Source organism: Lissotriton helveticus, chromosome 3_2, assembly GCF_964261635.1.
Source record: "Lissotriton helveticus chromosome 3_2, aLisHel1.1, whole genome shotgun sequence".
Lineage (NCBI taxonomy): Eukaryota > Metazoa > Chordata > Amphibia > Caudata > Salamandridae > Lissotriton > Lissotriton helveticus.
Genome location: NC_136062.1, coordinates 388,739,146 through 388,758,323, shown reverse-complemented (window position 1 = coordinate 388,758,323; position 19,178 = coordinate 388,739,146). Strand labels below are relative to the sequence as shown.

At 51.7% G+C, this 19,178-nt stretch overlaps 1 protein-coding gene across 22 annotated transcripts in view; it reads right to left on the bottom strand.

Annotated features, from left to right (window-relative positions):
• PPFIA1 (PPFI scaffold protein A1) overlaps positions 1–19,178 on the bottom strand; it is an 807,831-nt gene that overhangs the window by 450,995 nt on the left and 337,658 nt on the right. For all 22 annotated transcript variants that reach the window (XM_078684274.1, XM_078684276.1, XM_078684283.1 and 19 more), the window contains exon 11: positions 3,764–3,895. In XM_078684274.1, coding sequence (XP_078540400.1) covers positions 3,764–3,895 — 132 coding nt within the window. The remainder of the gene's footprint in view (positions 1–3,763; positions 3,896–19,178) is intronic.

Here is a 19,178-nt window from a genome sequence, read left to right as displayed (position 1 = left end):
TTAAACAGTGTTGGGCTCAGGCTCGAGCCCTGTGGGACTTCAACATTCATGGGAGGGATTATAGCTGAGAACGGAGGGGACCAGATAGTTTGTAGACAGTTGTTTAAAAAGGAGGTGAACCATCTCAGTACCATGCCTCAGATACCGCCCTCCTCGAGTCTTTACAGTAGTCTGTGGTGGGGCGCAGTATCGAAGGCCGCGAAGAGGTCCAAAAACACCAAGACTGCATTGCCCCCTCTGTCAAGTGTAGCTCTTATAGTTTCAGCAACTTCTAATAGAGCAGTTTCCGTGCTGAAATTGGCTCTTAAGCCCGACTGACTCGGGTGCAGACGATGGTTGGCCGCCACGTAATCTGTGGTGACTATGTGGACATATTTCCCCAAAACCTTGGAGAAAAAAAGGCAGCAAGGATATAGGCCTATAGTTACCAAGGACCAATGGGTCTGCTGTGGGTTTCTTTAAAAGCGGGTGAATTTTCGCATGTTTCCAATTTGCGGCATATGCCCCTCACATAGGGCGGTGCTCAAGATAAAATTAACGGCAGGGTTTATCACCTCTGCAATAGATGCCAGTACTTTTGTAAGTTGTCATCTTGAATTTTTGTGATTTTATTAACTTGTTTAGGAACATTAGCTCAAGTATTGGTGGTAAACTTCCTTCTACCTTTAGAATGAGTAAGTACGTGGAGTAAACTCCCTTGCTCCTTTCCTTGTGTGGTACTTTCTCTATGGCCTCTTCGTTCAGAAGGTCTTGTGCTTCTTCGAGAAATTGAGATAATTCTTTTGCTGAATGTACCTTGTTGGTTAGTCTTCTGCTTGGAGGTTGTTTTGCAAGGTCTATGCAGTAGCTATATTGCATTATGCCCAATATCCATTTGTCTGATGTAATTTTCTTCTACTCTTGGAGGAAGTATCTTAACCTGCCTCTTTCTGGCATAACATGCTGGAGGACTGGTTTGCCTATAGGGCCATTATTTCGTCTTGTGCTTGTATCTTGTTTTACCCTCTGAGTTGTTGTATAAAGGTGTGCAAACCTTGAAGTAAAGTCACTTGTAGTTGGTTATGGTCCCCCTCTCTGCTGTTGGCCTCTTCCTCAAGGGCATCCACGAAAGGATTGCCTTCCTTGTTGGTATTGCCAATTTTCTTGTTGTTGGCCTTGTTGTTGTCCGTGGCTTACTCCTTGGTAACCTTGTTGAAAGGTTTAGTGCGAGGCTACAGGTTGGTGGATACCCCTGCCTGTTGGTCTCCATGAGGGAGCGCCTCTGCGCATGCCTCTGAATTGTAGTGCCCCCATGGACCTTGCGGTTTCATTCTCCTTTTTTAATTGGTTTAATTTATCATCCACAGCTTTTCAGAATAGCTGTTCACCATTGAACGGGGGAGTTCATTATGTTGTTTTGTACCTCCGGTTTGAAACCTGAAATTCGTAGCCAAGCGTGTCTTCTCTCAGTAACCCAAATTATCATCTCTTTGCTAGATGTTTCAGCAGCATCTAAGGCTGATTTTAAACATGTGTTTGCCATGCTTTTCCCCACGTCCCTTCTTTCAAATTGGTCTAGAAGGTGTCCTAATAGCTCACCTACTTCCTTCCAATGTTGGTATGCATGTATGTTGATCAATGCATTTGAATTTGTGATGCTGCACTGTATTGGTGCACTTCTTTACACCTTTCTTTCCATGAGATCCATTCTCTTGCTCTCAATGTCTGGTGGTGGTCCAACATTGGTGGGTACATTAGCTCTCTTCCGAGCTGAGGAAGTTATAATTGAATCAGCTGGTACGACTCCATGATGCGCATAGGATCCTTAGAGGAATGCTTGTACTTTTCTCACCTCTTGGTGTGACTGCTTTACATTTAGCAGGTTCTTTAAAGGCTTCCTTATGCTGGTCCAGTACACTTGGCAGCACAGGAAGGAATTGACTCCTTGTTTGTGTACGAAGCAAGGTTTCTAGCAGAAAAAGTGATTGTGGCTTTTCTTCCTCCAATTACAGTCCATAAGTGTCTGCTGCTTTCTTTATGTCTTGTTTGTACATCTTAAAGTCATCTGGTGGTAAAGGCCTTGATGGATTCATGTCCACCACTTCTACTGGGGATTCGGCGTCGAGATCTTGCCACTGCAGGTCGTGCGCTTCCGCGGTAGCCAAACCTTCATAGGCTCGGTCCTCTTACTCTTCTTAGGCAGGCTTCGAAAAAGTATTCTTCTTCATCTTCTTCTTCGTCCGGTTCTGAAGTTGTTGGTGGCTCTAGTTACTCTACCTCCTTTTCGGCATCGGTCGAAATTTTCGGCGGAATTTTGAAGAGCTTCATTTTTTTGTTAAAATCTTTCTTGCTTTGCAAGATGCACACCGTTTCGGCTTCTAGCAACTTCTTTTCCTTTCCCATCTGCGACGCTTGTGTTTCGGAGTCTAGATTTTCTGCCTTTCTTTTTGAGTTTCACAACACCGCTGTCGAAGCTTGTTTAACCCTCTCCTTTTTCAACGTCGAAGAGTTCTTTTCATGACTATCTTTTGACGACTTTGTCTCTACTAGGGTTTTCACCGTCTCGGAGCCCTTGTCCAAGGAACCGACAAACTGTTTGTCCTTGAACGCACTTGCGGTCGTCGAATGTTTCAACGCTGCTGCTCTTTGAGGTCTTACAGTCACTCTTTCGTGGGTCGCCTACCTTTTTTGAGGTCGATGCTACTCTTGGGAGTCTTCTTTTTGTCCTTGACAGGGATGTATGCATCCTCTTCGCCGTCAGGACCTTCAGCGACGTTATCCTAGTCTTTGCTGGAGAGGCCCAGGTCTTAACGCGCCGGTGGTGGTCCTTTACCCTGCATGTTGTATTTTGCTCTTCTCTGTCTCTATCTCACCCTCAACGTTTTTGGGGTGAACGCTGGGCATGCATTGCAGTCTTCACTTCGGTGGTTCAGTGGCAAGCAAAGGTTGCAGATCAGATGCTGATCCTACTGTGCGTACTTGTGGTGACAACTGTTGCAGAACTTGAATGGTGTTTTGTCCATTAACGTGCACAGGGAGCTCCCTGCATGCGCATTCAACGTATGACATTGAAGTTTCGGTTTTTCCTCTTCATTGCGTCACAGTTCCCAGACTCAAAGGTAGTTACGTCAAAAAAGTGCTTATTCAGATCTCTTCGTTGATTCTTCTCTCCAATCTTCAGGAGCTTCTTCCGCATCGTTCCAGACCCAACCGCGGAAAAAAAGAATCTTAACATGGCAACCAAAGTTGGGAGCTTCCGGAGGAAGCACGTCTAACTCACAGAGTGACACCAAATGGTGGTATGTCAATGCCCACCAACAAAAAAAATAAGAGTGAAGAAATACTACAATTCCAGACCCAACCAATAGATGGAGGAATAATACACAGAATAGTGAATCCAGAAAAGATTCACGCTGCTAAATTAATTATTTTTCTTTGTAGACCTCAACAAACTCAAAGACGTTCATCTACTATTCAACTATCTAGTATCCATTGTGAAGCAGGCGTAAGAGGATATTAGCTGAGCTATGAAAAGGAATTTAAAATACTGGATTCAGGGTAAGGAAAATAAGGGGACAAGGGCTCTTTCAGGCACAAGTACAACACAAAAGCAAACAAACTATGAAACAGTTTACTAACCAAAAGAAAATTGAAGTCTGGTTACCTATGCTCTTTTTTAGTTACTTTCAAATTGTTCACCCATTTACATGCACCTGAGGAGTTGGAAAAATTTACATCGACATCCCATGGGGTGCATTAACATTTGATTTCAATTATACTATACCTTATCTTCCAAGGAAGCCATTCTTTCCTTAAGGTGAAGTTGTAGCCTCTCATTCGATTCAGATAGCAGCTTATCAACAGTGTCTGATAAACGTTTGTTATGCTCTTCATTCATTTTTTCTCTTTGTCTAGCCTGCAGAATTAATTTACGAAAATACACTTCTTTAAAATCAATGCAGAAAAAAACTAATTTCACTTTCAATGCCTTTTAAGCTTGGGCAATTTTGAGGCAAAGACAGGAATTTAAAAGATAAGCCACAAAAACAATTGAGCTCAATAAAACAAGATTTTAAAAAAACTGGTATTACCAAAGTTGCGCCCACAAAACTGTGGATTGTACATACACTGCGTTTTGTAGGTTAATATGTTGCGAATTCTTAAAACTAGAGAGCCCTGGTTAACAATCCTTATAATCTAAAAACATTTCAAATTTAAAATAGATGGTAGAGACAGTTGTGTTACAGGGAAGAGGACAGAACAAAGCTGAGATTGTAAAGTCATAAAAATAACTTACTGTAGTAAGCGACAGAATAACAAGTTCTGATCAGCATGCTTATGTAGGTCTCTTTAAATGGAACATCACAAAGAACAAGTAACTTACCTACAGTAATGCTTCATCTAGTAGACACTAAATCGCTGTTGATTCCTTACCTTAGAAAACTCCTCAGGCATCATACTGGATCTAAAAGATTTTTGAGTAGTACCCCTGTGCGCTGGTAGGTGGCATCGGTCGGCAACACAGTAGTAGGTAGACTGCAGTGGAAATGACGTGGGTAGTTTTATGTTCCATACAGGTACCCCAATATCGGCGCAGGTAGTGAGTGCATCTTTCACCTACAGTCCCCTGATATTGCACTATATAATGATTCTTAGTACTGACGTTTTACCTAGTAACGGTAATGTCCAAAGATGACATGGTGTTTTCTCTGAAAAGCCTAAGCCTCATTCATTATGCATGAGGATTCTTGGAATCACAGCAGGACAGCAGGCCTTCCATCTCCTGCATAATACCTATGTATAAGGGTCATTCCTTCCGTCATCCTAGTCCGACATGACACAGCAAGGTATATCCCCAGGGGGTACAGCTTTGGGTATATATACACCATTTCTTGCTGAGGAAGTCGGAGGAGAAAGGAACTTCCATGCAGACACACTGACGCAAGACGCTGAGGTGCCTGCATGAAGACACTCCAGCTCGCAGTGGGGTGTCCATCTCGAGACCAAGACTGGGTCCCACAGTCTCTCACTTCAGGTAATGCGGTTGAATTTATCCTAGAAGATTTCTTGGCTTTTACACCCACATACATGCTAGGTACACTTAGGTGCATCTAGTTAGGGTTGCAAGGTAGGAGTACGCATTATATTGTCATGTATTTTATATACTTGCCTGTATTTAATGCTTTAGCACAATGGTAGAAATCTACCGTTCTTTTACTCTGTTCGTGCTTATAATCATTTTACATGAGGAGGACGCAGGTTCAATAAATGCTTATTGAAAAACTTCCCCACCGTTTATTCTGTGTATCCTGAGACAAAGTTAGCACGAGTCACTGAGCGAAAAGTAGTACACTGTTTCCACGTTTCTGTGGGATCAGGGTTGTCATGTTCGATAGTAGCCAAGAACTATTCTCTCCTTGGTTAGAGGGGTTTCTAGTGGTACTGTGAGCTAGCTGGTATACAGGCTAACATATCCGGTAGGGGTATATAGAATCAGTCTGACAAATTCTACAGTGTATGTTGTCTAAACGTGCAGATCCTAAATAGGTTAATCGAAACTACAAGACAGTGGTACCTATGATTCAAAATGTCAATTGGATCGTGCCTCATGTTGAATAACCACTTTTTAAACCCTCACTGTGACCAAAATTGCCATTTTTACTGAGTTTTGCTTACTCAGAAGCTTCAATTTTGCCACCCCAACGGGCGTTATTTTTGTGGGTTTACACGCCAAAAGCCTGGAGCCATGATGAGAACTGACCATTGTTGTGAAATACTAGGGCCCTGAAAAGGCTGTCCCTTACACTACCATCAGCTCGGAAAGCGGGGAGCATGGGAGGGCTAGTCTGTAATCTGCAGCTAGATGAAGCCTCAACCACATAAGGCGTTTTCAGAGGTAATAACTTGTTTATATGACAGATTACTAGGTGCAGATTCCTTAAAATAGTTACCCAAGCAACTCCTTCCCAGAAGTGGGTCTACAAAGCAGATTTAACCCAGAAAGTCCTGCAGGATCGAACGGACGAAGTGTGCGCTGTGATGGACCGGACTGACCCAGCAGTAGTGTTCGGTAACAGTGTGTAAGGATATCTACCTTGCTGCCTGACAGGTGGCCAAGAGAGGGATTCCACAGGCTAACACAGTGGTCACAGCCTTGGCTCTGGTGGCATTGCTTGCAGGCCAATTCGTAGCAGTTGTGAATGCAGAGCATTATCCATCTTAAGATGGTTGGTTTCTGCATAGCCTTCGCTTTCGTTGCTCCTACTTACACCAAGAAGAGCCGATCATCCACCTGGAACTCATTTGAACAATGCAAGTAGAATGACTATGATCTCTTTGGGTCCGGACAGTGGAGTCTCTCCTCCTCCTCCTCCTCTTTGGAAGGGTGAGGTGAAGCAAAGGTAGGCAAAGTGATGTTCTGGCCTAAATGGAAGGGAGTTACAACGTTCGTCAGGAAGGAGGACCAGAATGTCCATTAGAAGGTGGTGTAAGAAGGGTGCACAGAGAGTACCTGCAATTGGCTGACCCTCCTGGCCAGGGTTAATGCCACTAGAAAGGCAGTTCTGATGGTTAATCGAACGTTCTCTGGGAACACACGGTCCTGAAGCCAGGCATGTTGACTTAGTGCGACCGAAGAGGCCATGGCACGACCAAGCACCTCCGAGCTGTCCAGAGCGGAGCGTAGAATAAAAGCCGCCAGCTCCAGGCCATCCAACACATGGTGCCGCAAAACAACACCAGCACCATCCAGAGAAGCGGCAGACATAAGGGACTCTGCCGTGTCGCACAAGCAAGTAGTGACCCTAGCCAAAACACATATTGTAAAGAGCCCGCAGAGCCGCACTGGTGGAGGTGAACACATTACGCCCCAGGAGTCAAGCCAGCGGGCCTCCCGTGATGGGGGAGACAACAGCGTGGCAGCGAGGGGAAGGCATTCTGCAAAAGAGGGCCCCTGGTAGAAGGGTGGAGGGAAAGACCTAGGATCATGCGGTGCCAGATGGTGGCGGTGCGGAAGGTGTTGGGGCACGGGGTCCCCTGAGGCAGGGTGGCCCCACGCCTGCAGAAAAGAATAGAGCGAACCCTCAAAGGGAAGCAGCAGCTCCCTACCACCAGAACCCTGATGGAGGACCTCCAGAAGTTGATCCGTGGGGAAATGGGAAGCTGGATCACCATGCGCAAGATTCCCGCAGCCATGAAAACAGCGCGAGCAAAGGCAGCACCCGCCTCCGTAGGGCCCCCTCGGTGGAGAAAGCAGCTCCACAGTGGGTGACAGCTGCAAGCTAAGGCAGCCGTCCCTCAAGGAAGGAAGTGCTAGATCCAGAAAGGAGGAAGAGGGTCCGAGGAGTGTAGGACCTACGGCACCTCCGGCGAAGACGGCGGCCGCAGTGACGGCGAGGAGCCATCCTTAGACGACGTCGGGTAAAAAGCCACGATGCGGCGGCCTGCCTCTGGGCGAGGAGGAAACCAGCAAGCGCCGAACCTCTGCAGAAGACAAGGGGTCCGAAGACGAGTTAACGATCCGACGTCAGCCTGGCACCGTAGAGTCCGCAATCTGAGGCAGGACATAGTCGTCCGGCTCCAGAGGAGACGCCGGAACAACCTCTGCCACAGCGCACGGTGCAGGAAACCGGGGCTGGGCCGGAGCCGGGGCAGCCAAGGAACGGTGCCGGACAGGCGTTGACCCGACCTCCAATGAGGCAACCGCCTGCGTGGAGGGGTAAGAGGGACCCGGGGAGGTCCCCCGCCAGCCTCGGCCCATGACAGGACGAGAAGGATCCTCCGCCAGCCCCTGTGGCGCCGCCAGGGCAAGCAGCCACGGGTGCCTAAGCGGTGTCTCCTCTGCCTCGGATGAGGCCACCACCTGTCTTGAGGGCCGAGGTTGACTCGGGATAGGACCCGAGCCCCGCGACACCACAGGGACTCCTGCCGGAGTTTGTGGAGTAGCAGAGGCGCCGTGGTCCGAAGGAGGGACCCCCAAAAGGCCGCACCCCAACGGCACCACATCCTCCGTACCTGGATCCGAGCCAGTCGAGCCAGGGCCGGCGACGCCGCGGAGGGCCCCGCACACTGCAAGGAATCCGCAGATGTACCAGATGGGGAAGGAGGAGGAGGGGGAGACGTCAGCGAGGCCAGCAAATCCGCCGCATATATCTCCATCTGTGCGCTAGACGCCCCCACACCGGGAAACGTGGATAGGGGGACGACACAGAGGCCGCACAACCTGCGATGAGCCCACGCCCTCAGCAGGCGGGAACCAGCCCTCTGGAACACACTGAGACACTTACCGACAGGTGAGCGACGCTCTTGCGGCCTGGGAGAAGGACTATGTCGAAGAAGGAGGCGGCGATACCTGAAACCCTCCGTAGGGACCGGGCGTGGTGACGACGCCAGCCTGGACATGAGGGCTGAAAGAAGTTTCATACGGCGCTCCCGCCGGGACTTCAGTATCATCTGCTGGCATGCCTCACAATCAGAGGAGTCGTGGTGTTCTCCTAAACACCACATGCAGATGGGGTGAGGATCCGTCGCCGACATCTGGCACAAGATGAGCACGTCAAAGACAAAAGGCATTCGCACACTGTTCCCACACACACACGCAACAAGCGAAAGGGAAAAGCCTGAAACGGGCCAGGAGCACGATCCGGTTCCGCGTTGCACGTGGAAAAGGGAAAAACAGACTTTGGTGTGCCGGGGTGGAACTTATGTGACCTCACAGACGTCACATACGCGGACAACGCCAGGGCAGAGTCGCGTGATGCCGTCCTCCCGGCGCGCAGGGATGCTGTGGCAAAAATGTGCCGGATCCAATCTCACGCCTGGGGATAATTCTACGTTAAGGAATCTGTGGCTAGTAGTCTCTATCAGATTTATTGATACACACCGCTGTGGCCGCGCCCAGGGATCACATCACCCGGTGCCAGTACAACTGAAGGCGTGGACAATTCCAGATCATATGTAAAAAGGTGGCGGGGTCTGTGCCACAATGTGGACATGTGGAAGCCCACCCAGGTGTGAACCATGCTTGCCGTTGGGGGGTAAATGGTAGAACTGGATTTTAAACCGTGCGTTGCTAGTGGCTTCTGCTACTTGTGCCAGTGCAATTTCACTCGCCATCTGTCAACAGGAATGGCAGATCCGCGTCTTACCTGCCCTGATTTTGTCTAAGTTCGCCCCACTCTGTCCGCCTTCAATGTCATGTAGAACCGGGAGATGAGCCCCCGACTAGAATCAGAGTCCAGCAATGTAGCCAGCGTGCTGGACTCACCTGGTTCATCGGGTATCGTTGTCCACATTTGACGTACGGTATGTGATATTTTGGCGTACTGCAAAAATGTGCCTAATCTACAATCCCTCCCACACATACCACTGTCACTCTGAACCAAACATTTCACACACACACTTCCCCAGGAGCTGCCCCTCGAATATAGAGAAGCGAGCAAAAGCGAAAGGGGATCAAAAAACAATGAAAAAATACAGATGGAAAGGAAGAAAATTAGAGGAAGAAGATAAAGACGGGGAAGGGCAGAACACAATCCCCACCTGCAAAACGGATTTGTAAAATCCAGCGACCCCACGCCAGGATAAGGAGAGTAAACACCCACCTCTCCTCCCCTTCCAACCTGTGATAGAGGAGAAGGGCAAGGGAGATGAAGGGTCCCCCAAGAGTCATCCCCACACACTCTCAAGAAGATGAGAATAAAGATTTATGTCCCAGCGATACCCGCATCCAGGGTCCTTCACTCATCATGATGTCCATTGTAAGAACAGTCATACAGGACCGGTTTGTTGCGGGTATCCGCAACAACCTCGCCTATACTGGAGTCCAAACCTGTAGCCGTCACAACTTCCACCAATGCTTTGGCTGCATCATTTTCAGCCCGCTGAGACACCAAATCTATCTGGGGTGGATTTCCTGCCTTCCAGCTCCAGGGGGCTCCTCGACCAGGCCGCAATCCAAGTGGCCACTCCCTAGGCCCACCTCAGGCTACAATGCGCCTCACAGGGCGACCCCCTCTCTGGGGCAAAATGTATAGTTTCTTACCTGTCGGTGTTGATTTGCAGCTTGAAGACTTTCTGGATTCACTTCAGCCCAGGCTAGCAACACCACAGCAGTACAGCGCCCTCGCCCAGGAGTCTGAAGGCAGGGGGAGGAGGGGCTCAGCCACCAGGTGCAATCTTCTGGTGGCCACACCCCAGGCCTACCTCAGGATTCAAAGCTCCTCACGGGGCGCCATTCTCCGGACTGCAGAGGGGTAGCAGGTAGGAGACCTCCCTTGCTCCAGCTGACAGTATCGCGACCCCGTGGTGTCCCTGCTTGCTCCGAGCGCCAGCTGTGTCAGCTCTCACGGCTCCTGCGATCCGCACCTCAGGTCGCGGACGCACTTGCAGCTTCTATCTGGCCACCGACGATATCTGCGGTCAGGACGGTCCTCCACAAGCCAGACTGGGAACCAAGTGTCTGTCTGCCCCTCTGCAGCCAAAATGTGCACTTGTTTAGCGCAGGGCGACGGACTGGCAGGATCTCTTCAGCTAATTAGTGCGGGCGGGCGCGGAGCTTCTTTAGGAAGCGTCTGCTCCCATTGCCATCTTGGCCACGCCCCATTGTTCCTGATCTTCTTGACAACTCTAGGTAGGAAAGGCATTCCAGATGCCGGAGCTCCACTCAAGACTAAAAGAGTCTCCTTGGAAACTCCTGCATGCAGAACTTCTGATACAGCAAGCTTTCAGCAGTGGTGAACAGATCCAACCAAGGCTTTCCCCATTGTCAAAAGTAGAATTGCACCGCCTCGGGGTGAAGATGCCAATCACGATCTGCTAGGCATTTTCAGTTGAGTTTGTCTGCTCTGGTGTTCAGAGACCCTGCCAGGTGTTGAACCTCCAGGGAAATGCCCCAGCGTTCCATCCATGTGCAGAGACCTAGAGCCTCTTGACGAAGGGTTCTTGACCCCACCTTGTTTGTTGCAGTACCACATGGTGGTGGTGTTTTCCATGAACATCTGCACTAGCCTTACCCTGATGGAGGGAACAAAGGCTTTCAATGCAAAACGGACTGCACAGAGCTCCAGCATGTTGATGTGGAGCACGGACGCACCGGATACCAGTCCTATGATGCCCATCTATACCAGATTGCCACCCCATCAGCTCTGATTAGGGAAGGGAGGGAGGGAGGTCTGCCACTGACCCAATCATGGCTAGTCTGTCACCACTGTAGATTATTTTGCAGTTCCATCTTGAGATATCGACCTTGTCAGTAATTTCCCTGATGCTCTGCCCACTGGGGCTCCAACTCCCCATCCAGAGCCTACATATGCCAATGGGCATGAGAAACAAGAAGAATGCAGAAAACCATAAGGCCCAACAACCTCGGAGTCAGTCACATCAAAATCCAGGATGGAGGCTGAAAACTTTGGTATCCGCTTCAACAGGCAATCATGATGGCTGGAAAAACTTGAACCCCTAACGTCCGTAGATTGCCTGCAACCACAGCCATTACTTCTGTGCAGACCCGACGCAGCTAAGTCCGTAGGGGAGCATGCCAAACTGAAAGTGCTCTTGGCCCACTGTGAACCACAACCTGGTAGTATAACGCTACCAATCCAGTCTCCCGGGGTCCAAGGCAGACAGAACTTGCGCAAGTGTGAGCATTTGAATTTCTTATTTTAGCCCCTGTTGACGATTTGCAAAACCCAATTGCCCAATGTTACAGACCGCCAGTGGTGCAGGTGATGTCCCCTGTGGTCTATGGGACCCGCATCCTTGGCCACAAAAAGGCTGGGAAGCCTATCTGTCATGATGGCTGGGACACTATGAATGCAAGGGACCATAGAGACATGGTCGTAGCTCTGCTGTCATTAAAGCTGTCTAGCGCCGACTCAGTCTTCTCTCCAAAAAGACATCAACGGGCATGTTCATAAGAGAGGCTTGGAAATCCCCTGAAAAGTCAGTGGTTCTCAGCAAGGTGTAGAGTTGCAAGTCCATTAACAAAAATATTGCTCTACCCAGAGTCGGTTGTGTCTAGTCATCACACATGGTGTACTTTGCTGCATCATTCTAGTCAGAAATACCTTGGGAGAGTGAGCATGGTTCCGGCCTCCACTGAGACTAAAGGTACGACTTGCACTACCGAATTCTAGATCATGTGGTAATATCGCCCGAAAGGCACAGGGTGTTCGCCAACCGCAGTGCAAGGATGGCAGAAGAGAACATTTTCTTGCCAAAGGTATCTCAGCCTTCTGGATTCCCTGTCCTTTGGAGTGGTAGGGAATTGTAGGAGAGTGCCCCTTTTAGTCATATTCACCCCCACTTTTTGCCACTGGTTCTGTTGTTTTTTGACTGATGTGTACTGGGTCCCTGCTAATGCCAGCGCATTTTTCTCAAAAACAAGGTAAAATGTTTCTAATTGTAACATAATTGGCACAACGTTTAGCTCCCCTGTAAGTCCCTAGTAAGTGGTACCCCGGTACCTAGGCCACGCGTACTAAGGGCTGTAGCAAGTATGCTACCCTAAAGTAACCCCCATACAAATCCCATGTAGGCTACAACTGTAAACTGCATGTCATGGTTATAGGAAGTTGGCTCTGTATATACTGTACCAAAGTAAGGTATAGTGTGCACAGTGTCCAGGAGATCACCAAAGGCTTACAGAGGTAAAAGTAGATAATACCTTACTCTCTATTTGTGGTAATGTGGGCGAGCAGTAAAACTTTATCAGAGGATAGTGTTAAGCAGTAATTGTGCACACACAGGCAAGAAATGATGTCACACACAAAGACTCAGCGAGTCAGCACTAGACAACACCACCCTACCCACCACCACCGAGAAGCCGACCATCACGTCATGTGCCCCTCGCGACCATTGAGCACATCACGGAGACCATGAAGAAACGTCACTCAGGAGCCCCAACGGACCCCTGCACTCCACATATCTTCCACAGGGCCGCACGAACTAGGACGCACGATCAACACCTCCCTCAGATCAGGCACCTGCCCAGATGACTGTAAACATTCGGAGGTGAACCCCCTTCTCAAGAAACCAATGGCCGACCAAATGGACCGGAAAAATTACCGGCTCATCTCTCTCCTCCCCTCCGCAGCCATAGTAACTGAGAGACACGCAAACGCCCAGCTGACCGCCTTCATCGACGAGAACTCCATCCTAGACGCTTCCCAGTCTGGTTTCCGCAGCAACCACAGTACTGAGAACGCCCTCCTCCCCGCCACTGACGACATCCGCATGCTACTAGACCAGGGACACACTGCGGCCCTCATCCTTCTAGACCTCTCTGCAGCCTTCGACACCGTCTCACATCGCACGCTAGCCACCAGACTCCAGGACACAGGGATACAAGGATCTGCACTCGACTAGATATAATCATTCCTCTCCGGCAGAACCCGGGCGATCAGACTGCTCCCCTCCCTTCCTCTCCGAACCCACTGACATCAACTGTGGAGTATCCCAAGAATCATCACTCAGCCCGATGCTCTTCAACATCTACATGGCTCCCCCCCCTGGCCACCATCGTCAGACAGCATGGGCTCAGCAACGTATCCTACGCCGATGACACCCAGCTCATCCTCTCACTCACGAAGAATCCTGAAGACACCAGACTCTGCTTCCAGGAAGGAATGAAGAACGTGACAACCTGGATGAACAACAGCTGGGTTAAACTCAACTCGGAGAAGACCGAGGTCCTCATCCTCGGACCCTACACCTCCGCCTGGGACAACACCTGTTGGCCCTCCGCCCTCTGGACCCCACCCATCCCGACAGACCACGTCCGGAACCTCAGCATCATCCTGGACTACTCCCTCTCCATGAACCGGCAGATCAACGCAGTCGCCTCACTAGTTTCAACTGCCTTCGCATCCTCTGTAAGACATTTAACTGGATCACCCCTGACTGAAGAAAGACCATCACCAACGCACTCATAACCAGCAGACTCGACTACGGCAACGCCCTCTAAGCCGGACTCAACAGAACACTTCTACAGAAACTCCAAACCATCTCGAACGCCACAGCCAGACTCATCCTCGGGACACCGCGTCTCAAGCACAATACCCAACACCGACGAAGCCTCCACTTGCTCGCTGTTAAGAGGATCACCTTCAAACGCCTCAACTGCGCCTACAAATCCCAAACATCATCGGACCCAAATACCTCAATGATCGAGTATCCTTTCACGTACCCCAGAGAAACCTCCGCTCCGCCGACATCGACTCAGCAGAGGTCCCCCGCACCCGCAGAAACAGAACCGGTGGGAGAGCCTTCTCCTACATCGCAGCCAAGGCCTGGAACGAGCTCCCTGTTATCATACGCTCTCCGACCCTGCATAACTTCAGGAAGGACCTCAAGACCTGGCTCTTCGACTGATCCGGAACTGCTACCCTCTTCCCCCCCCAGCGCCTTGAGACCCTCACGGGTAAGTAGCACGCTATACAAACCCCTGATTGATTGATTAAAAGACTGAACTCAGACCAATAGTTTGTATCAAAAAAAATTGTTGTATTTCTATTTATAGAACCAAGCAGAACTTGGCACATGAAAACATGGTTATACTTTTCAAGACAGATTGTTAAAAAGCAAGCAGGATGAATATTGACTTTTCTTACAGGTTTGTAATAATGTTCAAATACAGTTGTAATTACTTTTGGGTTACTTTTCATAATTTCTTTCTCGGTATTACTTTTTCTACTCAGTGTGATATGCCTAGATATCACACTGGGATATTTCCTGGTTAAAAGGTAAGTAAGTCGGGGGCGTGGCTTCGAGGGCGAAGATGGTGGACGTGGCTTGTTAGAGCTCCCACCGGCCCGTTACTGATCCGTCATTTTATCCTGGCCCCCGAGTCCAAATCCCGACCCACACTTGCAGCGGAGGTAGAGACTGGCGAGGCGTGCTCTCCGGTGAAGGAACCGGAGCGCTCGCAGCATTGGTGGCGGAGATAGCGGCGGCGACAGCCTGGGGTCTACGCTCGGCGAGTGACGCCGGGGCCTCAATTTTGGCGGTCTCCGGCCGGGAGCTCCCGGTGTCGGCGGGCAGTGCCGGCAGTGGGGCCCGCGAACGGGGGCTTGAACCTGCCACGGAGCAGAGGCGTCGGAGGTGGCCATATCTTGCGACTGGGGGGGGGTGAGTGCAGCCTCCCGGACCCCGAGGGTGGACCGTGAACAAAGTGGGGCCCGGAGACCGGGGCCTCGATTTTGGCGACTCGCGTGAGGCAGCGCGAGGGAGGCCAGGCTGCAGCGGGACGGCCAGTGCTGTGGCCCCCCGGAGTGTGACCCTGCCTGCTCATTGGCCTGCGGGCTTACACGCTTGTCTGTCCTTCTGGTCGGCTGGGGGCGCCCTGCCCCGGATCTCTCTGGAGGTGGTGCCCGACGAGGTGGGCAATCGGCCTGTGGGAAGCTGTGACCCTGACTGGACAGTGGTCTGGCCTGGAGAGTCCTGCGTGTGCCCCCCCCCCCGGAGGCGGACTGAGGCGGTCTGCTGGTCCAGGACTGTGTGCCACCCTGGGTTGTGACTTGCAGCGCGGACCGCCTAGCTGAGAAGACCGGTGCCTGCCCCGAGTACCGGGGCACCTGAAGAGAGCCTCACCATGACCAGAGGGGGAGGGAGGGCCCTCCAAACAGGGTCCCATCGACAAATTTACCGGCCCGAGTGGGGGTCAGGGGTCGGGCCCGGACAACGTGCCGCTCATGGCGGCGATCACCCAGTCTAGGGACATGCTCGATGCCAAGATTGGGGCAGTTGGTGCGGACGTGACCCTGTTGCGCCAAGATCTGCGCAACGCCGTGGCCCGAATTACTGAAACCGAATCGAGGATCTCGGTGGTGGAAGACGACGTTGGGACCCTGAAGCGGAAAATGGCGGTGATGGAAAACATTCAACGGGGCCTGGCGCTTCGAGTCGAGGATGCCGAAGGGGGGCGCGCAGAAATAACCTACGCTTTGTGGGCTTTCCGGAGGGGTGTGAGAAGGGTAATATGGAACAGTTCCTGACTCAGTGGCTGGAGAGTTGGCTCCCCCCGGAGGCCCTGTCCCGCTGTTTCGTGATCGAACGTGCCCATAGGACCCTGACGCAGAAGCCGCCGGCGGGAGAGAGGCCCAGACCCGCGATTGCTAAACTCCTGAACTTTCACGACAAAGACACCATTCTGCTGGAAGCAAGGGCCAAAGACTCTTCTTTTCGAAAATCAGAAAATTATGATCTTCCTGGACTACACCAGACTCGTGCAGCAGCAGCGGCACTCCTACATTGCCGCCAAGGCGAAACTCCGGGGCCTGAAGATCCAGTACTCATTGCTCTATCCAGCTCGCCTACGGGTGATCTTTCAATCCCGTACCCATTTTTTTGATACTCCAGAGGCCGTTTTCAAATGGACTGATGAGACGGTGAGAATCAGGCCGCATGATCAGCCTGGATTGAACCCGGGACGTTCACGAGAGCCGTCGCAGGATCGGGGGGACCAGACTGTCAGGCCCAGGAGGGATAGGAAGTCACGATCACGGAAACGATCCGCTTCTCGCAGTGGATCTCTTTCTGCTGCGCCTACTGACTCTGATCACTCTGGAAGAGGCCGCTGACAGGCGGTGGGGACATATTCCCGTCCACGTCTACCATGAACCCCGGCCGAGAGGAGTTGCTCCGCAGTGTTCCACTGTACCGATAATTGACTGCTGAGTATACTGCTAAGGCTGGTTTTTTTTTGTTGTGCTCTGTGTGGGGTTGTGGGGAAGGGTTCGGGGTGCTCCTGCATAGGGGCTACCTGCCTCCTACGTAAGTGGGGGTTGTCTAGGAGAAGGGGGGGGGGGGGGGAGTTTCTATAGTTCACAGGGGTAGTTGGGATCCATTGGTATGGTTGGCCTTGGGCACTCTGTTTTGGGCCCGAGGTTGCCCATGCCGCGACAGATACTTCTGAGTTCCATGAGGTATAGGGGTGGGGGGCAGGGGGCTGAAAGGGGGTGGGGGTTAGGGGGGGTGTAGTTTGGGGCACGTTGGACAGTGGGGCTGTTTTGGGGGCGTTTGGGGGAGGACGGGGGGATTGCACGTGATTTCTGATGTTTTGCCATTGATGGTGCTGTGTACCTGGGTGTGGTGCCAGGGTTCTGCCACGATTGCTACCCTTGACTATGGCTGACGCGCCGCTCCAGGGGCTCCCCAGGGAGTCCATGCGTGTGATTACTTGGAACGTCAGGGGAATGCTTGACAAGATCAAACGGGGGGCGATTCTGAGATGGGGGAAGAGGGAGGTAGCAGATGTCTTATTGTTGCAGGAAACGCACATGCTGGGAACGAAAGTACTTAGCCTGCAGAGGTTTAGTTACCAACAAGTCTATCATGCAGGGTTCTCCAGGGGGTCCAGGGGAGTTGCTGTGTTGGTGCATCGTAGGTTGGCCTATGTCCACGAGAAACAATGGATAGATCCACAGGGTCCACGTTTTCATCAAAGGGATGGTGGGTGCTGAACCTATGGTTTTTGGGAGTGTCTACGCCCCTCCGCCATTGCAGTGGTCCTTGTCCGAGAAACTATTTGCGGTATGGGCCGAGATCCCCGAGTCCTTGGCGGTGCTGGGGGGTGATTGAAATGAGGTAATGGATGTTTGTATGGATCGTCGACGAATGCAAGGGGTATTGACAGCTGTTGCCCCTACCCGGTTGAATGCGATGGTGGAGGGAATGGGCTGGGTGGATGTGTGGCGTCATATGCATCCCAAGGCCCGTGAATACACCTATGTGTCGGCTGTACATGGTTCCTTTTCGCGCCTGGATTACGTTTTTGTGCCCCATGCGTCCTTGGACAGAGTGCGGGAGGTTGGGATCTTGCCTAGAGGGCTGTCTGACCACTCTCCGGTGGCCGTCAGGATCGAACTGCTTTCGAAGCGTCAGCCATTCCGGCGGAGAATGTCTTCGTGGCACCTTCAGCAGGCCGGCTTCGTCCAACACCTGCGGAGTGCGATTGCACATTATTGGCAGGAAAATTTAGTGGAGGACGTAGACGCTATAGTGGTCTGGGAGGCCATGAAGCCCACGATTAGAGGTATAGATATTGCATGGTGTGCGGCGGCCCGTCGGGAGCGTAGAGGGGCCATCACTGCGGCGGCCACACAGGTGGAAACTCTAGAAGAACGGTGCCGGGGAGGGGGTGATGACGTAGCGTTGCGATTGCTCCTACAGGCGCAGCGGTCGTATGCATCTGTGCTGATGGATGAGGCTCGGCAAGCGTGGCTGGCCACGCGCAGTAGAGTCTATCAGTGGGGGGACAAGTCTTGTACCATGCTTCATAGGCGGTGCCAATATACTGTCCAGCCGCGCTCGCTGCCGGGTCTCACCGATGGGGAAGGAGTGGCGATCATGGACCCAGCGGTGCTGGCGGCGAACTTCGCCCAGTATTATATGGACCTCTATGCCCCGCGGGACCGTCTATCGGCGGACGCAATTGATACATTTATTGGAGACCTGCCACCGAAGGCGGTTTCTGATGAGACCAAGGCAGCGTTGGACCTCCCCCTGACAGCGGAGGAGCTGGGAGAAGCATTCGGACAGCTCAACGCAGGGAAGGCGCCGGGGCCAAGTGGGTTCCCGTGTGAATTTTATAAACGTTTCCACCTTCAATTGGGTCCCCATTACCTGCGTGCACTGGAGGCGGCGCGATCACGGGGCAGATTGCCAGCTGACTGGCGACATGCCGAAGTTGTGGTCTTCCAGAAACCCGGCAGGCCCCCAGACAGGCGGGACTCCTATCGCCCGATATCCTTGCTCAACATCGAGGCTAAACTGCTGGCTAAGGCCTTGGCGAACCGCCTTCTCCCATATGTGACTGACTTGGTCCATCCGGAACAGGCCGGTTTCATGCCACATAGGGCGACGTGGCACAATATCAGGCGGGCACAGGCGGCGATTGATGCGGTGAGGGACACGGGGGAGAGGGCAGCACTACTACTGGCGGATATTGACAGAGCGTTTGACTCGGTCAGCTGGACATACATGTTCGCTCTCCTGCCTCGCCACAACTTGGGCCCGGTGTTTATTTCCTACATCAAACTACTATACACGGACATCACGGCATCTGTGCGTGTCTCCGGTGCGGTATCCGAGAAATTCCCAATTGGCAGGGGGACCCGGCAGGGGTGCCCACTCTCCCCATATTTGTTCGCGCTCGCCATGAAGCCCCTGGCCTCCTGGGTGCGTATTGACGCACAGATGCG